Source organism: Pseudorca crassidens, chromosome 5, assembly GCF_039906515.1.
Source record: "Pseudorca crassidens isolate mPseCra1 chromosome 5, mPseCra1.hap1, whole genome shotgun sequence".
NCBI lineage: Eukaryota > Metazoa > Chordata > Mammalia > Artiodactyla > Delphinidae > Pseudorca > Pseudorca crassidens.
This window is the reverse complement of record NC_090300.1, coordinates 29,643,661-29,655,611: the sequence shown is the minus strand read 5'-3', so window position 1 is coordinate 29,655,611 and position 11,951 is coordinate 29,643,661. Positions and strand designations below refer to the sequence as shown.

The 11,951-nt window shown below is 40.2% G+C and overlaps 1 protein-coding gene across 2 annotated transcripts in view; it reads left to right on the top strand.

The window, feature by feature from the left end:
- Positions 1 to 11,627: 11,627 nt before the first annotated feature.
- ATP1B3 (ATPase Na+/K+ transporting subunit beta 3) overlaps positions 11,628 to 11,951 on the top strand; it is a 41,542-nt gene continuing 41,218 nt past the window's right edge. The window contains exon 1 of one of the 2 annotated variants that reach the window (XM_067737634.1): positions 11,628 to 11,939. In XM_067737634.1, the coding sequence (XP_067593735.1) occupies positions 11,831 to 11,939 (109 nt within the window). In that variant the 5' untranslated portion in view covers positions 11,628 to 11,830. The remainder of the gene's footprint in view (positions 11,940 to 11,951) is intronic. The other variant, XM_067737633.1, reaches the window with a different exon arrangement.

The following is an 11,951-nucleotide window of genomic DNA, read 5'->3' as shown; positions in this document are numbered from 1 at the left end:
AGACAAATGTAGTCACTGGAGAGAACAGAGGGCAATAACCTTCCTGTGAAACTGGGAGGGAAATGCAATTACCAGGGACTCAGGAACAGAGCAAGGGTCAGCCAAGAACAAGAAGATAGGCAGATCTTGGTTACCGGAAAAGTTCTTGGTTACTAGATATCTAGAAACCAAGGTCGAGGCAGTCGCAGGAAAGAGCAAGACCAACTCTATCCTGAGCTAATGAATTTCCAACAAGGGCTTTGGAGACTCCTGCCTGTAAGCATCCTCCCTAGAGTGGGAGGGAGACTGAGCCTGGAGGTGGGAGGTGAGAGAGAGTAGTCAGGAGCCCGGAAGAGCTCTAAGACAAGATCACTACACTAGACAAATGAACTGCTTCCTCAGAACTTCAACTGCTGACTGATAAATTACTGCTACAAGAAGACTTATTTATCTCCTAGATCTAAAAGGAGCTGACTCTGGAAAAAATTATGAAGACAGTGTCTTGTGTTCAATGTATGTAAACCCTCTTCCAACCCCCAAGTTAACTTCAAAAATCAAAACACATTCACTTTAGGGACTTCCTTTGTGGTCCAGCGGTTAAAACTCTGCGCTCCCAATGGAGGGGGCCCAGGTTTGATCCCTGGTCAGGGAACTAGTGTGCATGCCACAATTAAAGATCCCGTGTGCCACAACTAAGACCTGGCATAGCCAAAATAAATAAATATTTTTTTAAAAAAAGACCTCACATATGGGGAGCCCTAAAGAAATGTTAGTTGAATAAATCAATGAAGGCAAGAATGACTCTAGGTTGAAATGTTAGTTATTGTTTGAAGGGGGATTGGTTTCAAGGGGTTTTGTTTGTTTTTTGGCCAGGCTGTGCGGCTTGTGGGATCTTAGTTCCCTGACCAGGGGTCACACCCGGGCCCCCTGCAGTGGAAGTGCAGAGTCCTAACCACTGGACCGTCAGGGAAGTCCCTGAAATTTTAGTTTTTGAAGACAGTTATTTAAATAGAAGTCTGTAGGATTCATCTCCCCTCCCCTCTTCCTAACACTATTCCAAATTTTTGAACCATGCAATTGAGAGAGACTGACCCCACCCCCAGGTCAAGAGTGGACCCTCCTGGGCTTGATCCAATCAGTGTATACCATCTCCCTCTCTGGTCTTCGCAGTTGGTTTAGGACAAACACAGTACCCGAGTCAGGGCAGTGGGTGGGTCAATGAGGCTACATTTAGGAGTTTTATTTAAGCTATTGAGGATGCTGAGTCTCTCTTTCCTTCTGGATTTGAACATGGAAATAATTAGGCCCAGAAGCTTCTAGAAACTAATCCTAAAAACCAATAAATGGAAAGCAAGAATCCAGGATTTATAGACTTCATTTGGGCCCTGGGTTAAAGCTTTCTCAAAGCTGGACTTTACGCTATGTTCACCTGTACATTTTCCTTATTGTTTAAGTCACTAGGAGTTTGCTTTCTGTTTCTTGCTATGGAAAGATCATTAGCTGATATAAGCTTACGTGATTTGCAGGAAGTTGAAACACAATATTCATTTATGGGGATTTCCTAACTCCCAAATCGTCATATAACCAAAAGACCATTCTCCTCATAATATATCCAGTAAGGCAGAGTTATATACTTGTACACAATTCATGAGAGATAATGAATTTGTGTAAAAGTAATTAAGCTATGGTAGCTATGGTCATGTCAGAAGTTGGTTGCAACACAATAATTAGAGTCAAGGAACTTGAATGCCCATGGCCCTGGAGATATTATCAAGTCTCTTAGGAAACACTGTTGCGATACTACCTAAAGTGACACTTAAATCTTCCTTCATGTTCCTCGTAGTTCGGTTGTGACAGATAGTTCCTGCTTAAAAGAAAACAGTCACTTCTCTGACACAATTATTTTCCACTGAAAACAAAACATCAAACTGAAAGGAAAAGAGATTGTTTAAATAATAAGTCAGTTATTTATTAATGCTATCAGGTAATGCAATCCTGGCAGCTAGAAAATTGGATTCAAGTTTTGAATTGCTCCAATTTTGCCCTAGAAGTTGTCTGGCAAACATACCAGAAGCCTACAGCTTATTTGAATAGAGGGAAATGAGCCCTGATCACTATTTGTGAGACACCTTTGTTCAAATAAAGATGAAATATGGAAAGATAGGGCCTACTATTCTTTTAGCCCACATTTTCTTTTCCACTGAAGGATGCCCCCGACTTCAGGATATGGAAAGTATTTTGTTTACCGCCATTATTCCTGACCTCTGAGGGGCAACATATTTTTTAATTTATAGAATTTCTGGAGAATCATGATTTTCTGGGTTTACAAAAGTCCATTTTTGACTAGTTTCTTTAAAAAAAAAACCTGGATATTTTTGATGGTGAATTTCTGAGTTAAGGAAACAGCACAGTGTAACAGAAAAAAGGTCTCACCAGGAGCTGAACACTCTCTGGTCACTTTGTGTATCTCATTAACTTTCTGTATAGACTAAATTTCTCAGTCTCTTTAGACCTCAGTTTCCTCATTTGTGAACAGATCAGCTGATCTTGAGGGTCCCTTCTCTAGAGATCTAGGAGTCTATGAGCAATATGCTTATCCTACTATATAATATCAAGAACTATAGTTTGAAACTACGCATCCTCTACAGCTTTTAGTCCTTCATAGTAACAATCAGGAATAAATTGTCAGGTATAGGGTGAAAATATTCGAGAAGGATTCTCAGTTAGGGAATCAAATACCTCAAATTTGGGAGGAGCATTGAGTTTTATGAAAAAAAAAAAAAAAAAAGGCCTAGGGCTAACTTTTGAGATTCAGGTACTTTCAAGGTTTGCTGAAAAACAGTGATTAAGTAGTAAGACATTGTTCTTAAGTCTGCCTCGCCCTTGTATTAGGAAATTCTTCCTGGCCCCTCTTTGGTTAGAGTTTGTCATGAAAGAAATAAATAGAAAAATTGCAGGGTATATTACTTTGGCATATTACATGTACAAGGGGCCTGGATATTAAATAGATGGCTTCATGTGACACCTTTTTAGTTTCAAATTTGAGTTAAATTAGCAGGTTGCTTTGTAAGAGACATATCAAACAAAAGTAAACCAAGCATCCGTACTCCAATAAAAATTAATTAAAAAAAAAGTAAACCAAAATTCTCTGGAGACTGATGGCTTAGCTCTTTCTGTAATTGAAAATACTTTTGTGTTTTTGACAGAGCTCTGTGGGGTTTAAATTTTTTTTAATTAAATTAAGTAGAAAAATCAATATAAAAAATGAAATGTATGGGGCTTCCCTGGTGGCGCAGTGGTTGAGAGTCCGCCTGCCGATGCAGGGGACATGGGTTCGTGCCCCGGTCCGGGAAGATCCCACATGCCGCGGAGCGGCTGGACCCGTGAGCCATGGCCGCTGAGCCTGCGCGTCCGGAGCCTGTGCTCCACAACGGGAGAGGCCACAACAGTGAGAGGCCTGCGTACCGCAAAAAAAAAAAAAAAAAAAAAAATGAAATGTATGGTGCATAACAGGCTATAATTACAGTTCTGGCTTCACTTGTACTTTTTTAGTGAAAAAAGCATATATTAATTTGAATGATATGAAATTGCTATCTTCGTAGGTCAAAATTTCATTTGGTTTCACCTAATACCTTGTAACTCATTTATTAAGGTGTTAGTTCTTAGCCTGTTACTGAAGAATTTAAATCTTCCTTTAAGGAGGAAAAAAAAAGGGTTGCAGGTAGGAATTGTGGGTCTCAGGGTTTGTAATGGGAGGAGCCAGTTACACTAAAGTGCTTTTTTCCCAACCACTTAAACTATCAAAGTAGAACAACATGTACATGATTTTAAAAAAATCAAACTACAAGATGAAATGAACTACAAATGAAAAGTACATGTATCCTCTCTCCTATCCCATTGGAAAAACATACATGATTTTCACTGAACTCCCTAGAGGTAATCACTTTAAATCCTTTCTCGCTTTATTTCATACCTACTGTACAGCACAGGAAATTCTACTCAATATTCTGTAATAACCTATATAGGAAAAGAATATGAAGAAGAATGAATATACGTATATGTAGAACTGAACCACTTTGCTGTACACCTGAAACTGACACAACATTGTAAATCAACTATACCCCAATATAAAATAAAAAGTAAATTAAAAAAAAAAGAAAAAGTAAATCCATATCACTAGCCCTGTGCCAATAGAAAGGAGGCTCCAGGGCTTCCCTGGTGGCTCAGTGGTTAAGAATCTGCCTGCCAGTGCAGGGGACACGGGTTTGAGCCCTGGTCTGGGAAGATCCCATATGCCGCGGAGCAACTGGGTCCGAGGGCCACAGCTACTGAGCCTGCACTCTGGAGCCTGCGAGCCACAACTACTGAGCCCGTGTGCCACAACTACTGAAGCCTGCACGCCTAGAGCCCATGCTCCACAACAAGAGAAGCCATCACAGTGAGAAGCCCGCGCAATGAAGAGTAGCCCCCGCTTGTTGCAACTAGAGAAAGCCCCTGCACGCAGCAACGAAGACCCAACACAGCCAAAAATTAAAATTAATTAATTAAAAAAAATAAAGGATGCTCCAAACATTGAGATTATATAATTACATTTTCAAACGCTCCATGAGTTGCCACATTTTAGTTTGCTTTATATTTGGAACAGAGTTTTCTGCTGGTTTTAATTGCCTTCCATTTAACAAAAGAAGCACATGCCTTCACCATATGATTAAATTTGTTCAGGATCTTAATTCCAGTCTCCATGGCCATGGAATCTACTTTCTGCTTGAAGATATTTTTCTCCCTTTAAAATCTGTTGTTCTCTTAGCCTGCTGTACAGTTGTTATTTTAGACCTTCTCTTCATAGCACTCCTGGGTTAGGATCAGTGTTTCTTGCATCCCAGGTTTTTCTCTTTCTTGGATTCCTTTTCCTTTTTACTGGTCCATCTTTAACTGATGTTTTCAGAAAGGATTTTTGAGAGGTGGACTTTCTGAGTTCTTACATGTCTGAACGTGTTTTCACTTTACCCTTATAGCTTAGCTGGGTATGGGATTCTGATGCTCAGAACTCTGCAGGCAGTCCACCACTGTCTCTAGCACTGTTGTTGATGAGAAGACTGGTGCCAATCAGGATTTTGTTCTGTGTTCTGTTGTAGTTGACCTGTTGTTTGTTCTCCAGAAGCTTTTAGGAACTTCTCTTAGTATTTGATGTACTATAAAATCACAAGGTTAGGGTTAAGTATGGGTCTATTTTTATTTATTTTGCTTGGCACTCAGTAAGCGCTTTCAGTTTGAAGACTTCTATCTTTTCTCAACTCTAGGACATTTTTTTTTCTGTATTTCTTTCACTATTTTCTCCCCCACATTTTCTTGCCTCCTTCTGGAACTATTAGTTCACTATTGTCCCTCCTGGATTGAACCTAGATAGTCTTTGGACTTTTAAAAATACAGTGTTTCTTTCGTCTTTTTGCTTTACACTCTGGGAGATTCCATTGACCTTTTCTTTCAGCCCTTATGTTGATTTTTTAAATTATAGGAATTAATTATATTTTAAATTTTCAATAATTTTTTTGTCTCATATATATACATACATACATATATATATTTATATACATATACTTGTCTTTGTCTTATGGATACAATAGCTTCTCAACTTTACCTCTGGTTACTAATTAGAATACAAAAAAATTATCTTATGTTCCCAGAATTATCTGTTTCCCATTAGTTCAGCTTTTTTTTTTTTTTTAAATCGTTCTTTTGAAAACATTACATCCATACCTTCTTCCGGTTATTTTTCAACTAAGTGAACTTTTCTTGTGCATCAAGAAAATTTCCTATCCTTTGCCCCCATTTTAAAAAAACATTCTATCCTGGAAAATTTCAAGGATATACAAAGTAAACAAAGTATAATGAACTTCATCCACCCATCACCCAGCTTCAATAAACATCAATATTCTGCCATTCTTGTTTCACTTACAACTTCACCTACTCCTGTAAATTTTTATAACCAAATTATTAATTACTCTTTCATATTGATTTGGTCTTTTGAATTTATTTTTCATTTAGTAAAAAATCCTGTTAGATCATATCATACACTTTTTCATAAAACACCTAACACAGTGGATGACAGTATTAGAAATTATATCCCAAAACCCCCTACCATTTACAGAGCGCTTTCTGTGCCAGACACTGTGCTCATGCTTTATGAAAGCACTGGTTCATTTTATTCAAGATAATCAACAATGCAACTGTCTGCCCTTTAACCTGCAAAGTATGTAGAGATGCTGTTTGTTAAAGGATTAGTAAAAGTATTCAATATTAAAATCAATGTGTGGAAAAGGACATTTTCTGTGGAGAATATATATATTCATGACTGTATTTCTCAGATACAATAAAATCCCAACACAATTATAGCTGTTGCTTGTGGGGAAGAAAGGACTATTTCTAAGGAAATCTTAATATCTATTCTCTGAGGGACAATGGTCTTTCAGTGATTTAGTATCACAGTCCTAGTTATAACACCAAGTTATAAATAAGATGCTGTTTTAAGAACTGAAATACTTTTTTCTGTATAAACAATTCTAAAATTCAGGAATAGGGACTTCCCTGGTGATCCAGTGGGTAAGACTCCATGCTCCCAATGCAGGGGGTCCGGGTTCAATCTCTGGTCGGGGAACTAGATCCCGCATGCATGCCATAACTAAAGATCCCACATGCCACAACAAAGATCTCACATGCTGCAAAGAAGACCTGGCGCAGCCTAACTAAATAATAAAATAAATAAATAATATTAAAAAAATAAAATTCGGGAATAAACAAAGAGTTTTAGAAAATTAAGAGCCAAAATATCTTGTTTATGCCCACAGAAAGTAGAAAATGGATTCTGCTGATTGGACAGCATACTCAGCCAGTGGCCTACAACCATTTCTCTCTCATTCTGCCTCATTCAGCTTTGTTAAGTTTTCCCAGAACTTTGTCGTCATTCACTGTGGAAGCAGTATTGGGTGGTGGAGGAGAGATGGGCATTGAATCACTGTGCTGCTGTTTGATACCTTTTTGACCATGGGTGAGTCACTTAATTTCTCTAAACCTCAGTTTCCTCATTTACAAAATTAGGGAACTAATACCTCCTTCTTAGGGTATTTGTGAAGATTAAGAAATAAATCACACGAAGCAAGTGGTCCGGGGCCTAGGACTTGGTATGTATAAATGATCATTATTATTGCTGTGGGATTCGTAGGTATCCTCTACAGTAGGGAAGCCAGATTTAGCAAATGAAAAAACAAGGCATCCAGTTAAATTTGATTTTCAGATAGACAAGAATCATTTTTTTTAATGTAAGTGTGTCTCAAATATTACATGGAATATACTTATACTTATATATACATTCACCTATCTGAAATTCAAATTTAAGTGGGCGTCCTGTATTTTATCTGGCAAAATAACTTCTCTTTTAAAAGGGAGACTTGAGTATGGTAAAGTAAATCGACAGGGCATAAAGCTCTGTTTAAATTTGATATTTCATCTGCTCATACTTGGTAGGCCAATATCCCCCAAAACACTTAGTATTTTCTCTTGCAAGTAATGCTCCAGTATCATGTATCAGAGAAACAAATAGTTCCTGTATTTTGGATTAGGAATCAGACTCCCTGACTTCAGCCTATACTACAAAGCTACAGTAATCAAGACAATATGGTACTGGCACAAAAGCAGAAACATAGATCAATGGAACAAGATAGAAAGCCCAGAGATAAACCCACGAACCTATGGTCAACTAATCTATGACAAAGGAGGCAAGGATATACAATGGAGAAAAGACAGTCTCTTCAATAAGTGGTGCTGGGAAAACTGGACAGCTACATATAAAAGAATAAAATTAGAACACTCCCTAACACCATACACAAAAATAAACTCAAAATGGATTACAGACCTAAATGTAAGACCAGACACTATAAAACTCTCAGAGGAAAACATAGGAAGAACAGTCTTTGACATAAATCACAGCAAGATCTTTTGTGATCCACCTCTTAGAGTAATGGAAATAAAAACAAAAATAAACAAATGGGACCTAATGAAACTTCAAAGCTTTTGCACAGCAAAGAAAACCATAAACAAGACGAAAAGACAACCCTCAGAATGGGGGAAAATATTTGCAAATGAATCAATGGACAAAGGATTTATCTCCAAAATATATAAACAGCTCATGTAGCTCAATATTAAAAAAACAAACAACCCAATCCAAAAATGGGCAGAAGACCTAAATAGACATTTCTCCATAGAAGACATACAGATGGGCAAGAAGCACATGAAAAGCTGCTCAACATCACTAATTATTAGAGAAATGGAAATCAAAACTACAATGAGGTATCACCTCACACCAGTTAGAATGGGCATCATCAGAAAATCTACAAACAACAAATGCTGGAGAGGGTGTGGAGAAAAGGGAACCATCTTGCACTGTTGGTAGGAATGTAAATTGATACAGCCACTGTGGAGAACAGTATGGAGGTTCCTTAAAAAACTAGAAATAGGGGCTTCCCTAGTGGCACAGTGGTTGAGAGTCCGCCTGCCGATGCAGGGGACACGGGTTCGTGACCCGGTCCGGGAGGATCCCACATGCCATGGAGCAGCTGGGCCCATGAGCCACGGCCGCTGAGCCTGTGTGTCTGGAGCCTGTGCTCTGCAACGGTAGAGGCCACGATAGTGAGAGGCCCGCCTACAGAAAAAAAAAAAAAAGAAAGAACTACCGTATGACCCAGCAATCCCACTACTGGGCATATACCCTGAGAAAACCATAACTCAAAAAGAGTCATGTACCACAGTGTTCATTGCAGCTCTATTTACAATAGTCAGGTCATGGAAGCAACCTAAATGCCCATCGACAGATGAATGGATAAAGAAGATGTGGTCCATATATACAATAGAATATTACTCAGCCATAAAAAGGAATGAAATTGGGTCATTTGTAGAGACGTGGATGGATCTAGAGACTGTCATACAGAGTGAAGTAAGCCAGAAAGAGAAAAACAAATATCGTATATTAACGCATATATGTAGAACGTAGAAAAATGGTACAGATGAACTGGTTTGCAGGGCAGAAATTGAGACACAGATGTAGAGAACAAACGTATGGACACCAAGGGGGGAAAGCGGCAGGGGGTGGAGGTGGTGGTGTGATGAATTGGGCAATTGGGATTGACATGTATACACTGATGTGTATAAAATTGATGACTAATAAGGACCTGCTGTATAAAAAAATAAATTAAATAAAATTCAAAAATTAAAAAAGAAATAAAATAAAAGGGAGACAGGTATGGTAAAGTAAATCTACAGGGAATAAAGCTCTGATTAAATTTGATATTTCATCTGTTCATACTTGGTAGGCCAATATCCCCCCAAACACTTAGTATTTTCTCTTGCAAGTAATGCTCAAGTATCATGTATCAGTGAAACAAATAGTTCCTGTATTTTGGATTAGGATGTAAACTTTTCCCCAAACTGAAATCTGTTGGATCAGGTATTATACTAAACTAGGCATGAGTTTTGAAAATACTTACTGAATTATATTTGTATTTAAGTACTTAATTGGAAAACCACAAAGCACTACGTATGAAAAGCATATTAATGGCCACAAATATCTGACAGCATTCAGTATCTTTGAAACACTATTTCATAAAGTTCTTGTTTACCATGTTTTCGTTGTATGCGCCAGGTAATTATTTCTTGAAGTGTGCTTATTGTGTTATTGTGTGTTATTAACTCACACACAAAATAAATAAAGCAGAGGGCTTTTTTGTTTTGTTTTTGTTTTTTTGCTGCGTTGGGTCTCCATTGCTGCTCTAGTTGCGGCGAGCAGGGGCTACTCCTCGTTGCGGTACGTGGGCTTCTCATTGAGGTGGCTTTCCTTGTTGTGGCACGTGGGCTCAGTAGTTGTGGCATGCGGGCTTCAGAGCGCAGGCTCAGTAGCTGTGGCACACAGGCCAGTTGCTCCGCGGCATGTGAGATCTTCCCAGACCAGGGCTCGAACCTATGTCCCCTGCTTTGGCAGGTGGATTCTTAACCACTGCACCACCAGGGAAGTCCAAGCAGTTTTATATTTTATTCCAAATAGACTCTGTATCTTCCCTCTTACCCAAACTAGAAAGCCTGTTATCAGCTCTACCAATATTTTAGCTGTCCTCTAATTTGTAGTTAGATTTTTAATGAGACAAAAATAGTTAACTACTTCCATTCCTCAGTTCCCTTTCGACCTTATTTATGAACTAAAGAAATGCATTCTAGTCTGCTTGCACGATGTTTTGCTATTTGTAGTACTATTTTCATGCCAAATTTTACAAAATGCTTCTACAAATCTTTTGCTGTCATTGGCTCAACAAAGTAACTGGATTTGGTTATCATTCCCAAGGTCATAATTTTAAATTTAGCTTTCGTAAGCGCAGGGGGAAAATCATTTTATAATAATATATTCTTCTATTCCTTTTCCATTTGTGAAAGACATAATTCATAATTCCTTGTTTTGATAAACAAAGTGAGGAAACAAAAGCAACGCCAGAATTTTGTTATCCATTTACTCCTTTAAAGCATTTGCTGGCTGTTTAAACTGTCGGATGGATCACGATGCATCATTCCAAACGGTAAGATGTGTGCTACATTTCTTCATTCATAATTTTTTATTTGCTAATAAAACATAGGTAGTGCTCCATTTCTTTTTTCCAAAAAAAGAAAAGAAAGCACCTCCTGCCCAAACTCCTATTTAAGTCTTTTCATGCTGTCCCAACAGTCTCAAAGCACTGTACTCTTCAGCTCCATCTCGTGTAGGAAAACATCGACTGCACCCTCAGCTCTGACCAAGGGGAGCAACCAATACAGTGGAAAAGATGAAAAGCCGCGAACAGTATTTAGGTATCAACACTAAACGAAGAATTGATTTCCTGTAGAGTCTAAGTGTTTGAGAAAAAGCAGGTCTTGCGGTTGACAGGAAACTTAGGAAAGCATGTGTATTGATTTCATTGATAAATTCAATTAAATCTGGGGAAAACTATACTGCATTTACTTAATACTGGCATGTTTAGGATGAAATTCCCATTGACCCAAGATTCCCAGTTGACTCCTTCAAAAGAGCGAAGTCAGGGCATTCTCTGAGCGAAGGTATGTAACACACCGTACACCCTCACGAGATACTACAGCGGATTATCTTTTAGTCACGTCGTAGAGCCCAGAGGAGAACGCCTGGAAACGGTTTGGGGAGACGGTGGTGAAGTCCCGTCCTCGGTGGACTGGAGTCGTTTCCGCTCTCTGCTAGTCCCGCGCCGCCGCAGGCTAGGAAGCGAGGGGACTCCGGATCCCGGTTGCCCGCAGCATCTCCCCAGAGTTCTTCTGAAAAACCAGCGGGTTAGGGATGCTCATCTTTTGCTTGTCATTATAAATCTGCTTCTTATTAAGCTCTCATGATTTTTTAAGTTGCTATGCGTAGTTTTTGCTTCTTCTTGCCAGGAAGAGGGAGCGCCGAGCGTCCCGGAGCCAAGCCGGGTACCACCGAGCGGGGCCGTGGCCGTGGGCGGGGCGTCTTCACAGCTTCCAGCTGCGCCCCGCCGCCGGCTGGAGGCGGTAGCGGCGGCGGCGGGGCCTGAACGGCGCGGGGATTGGTTGCGGAGGGCGGAGACGTCAGGCTCCCGCGGCCGGAGCGGCGGCCCGGCTCGGCGCGGCGCAGCGCAGTCGGGTCGAGCGCTCACCACAGAGAGGAGGTTTCCTAGGCCGTCCCGCCTTCTGCCGCCGTCGCCGGGCTGCGCCGCTCGAGCCCGGACGCGCCTCTGCGCTCCTCGCCGCTTCCACCCCCGCGGCCGCCGCTCCCCTCGACGTCCGCACGCACACCATGACGAAGAAAGAGAAGAAGTCCTTCAACCAGAGCCTGGCCGAGTGGAAGCTCTTCATCTACAACCCGACCACCGGAGAGTTCCTGGGGCGCACCGCCAAGAGCTGGGGTGAGCGGGCGG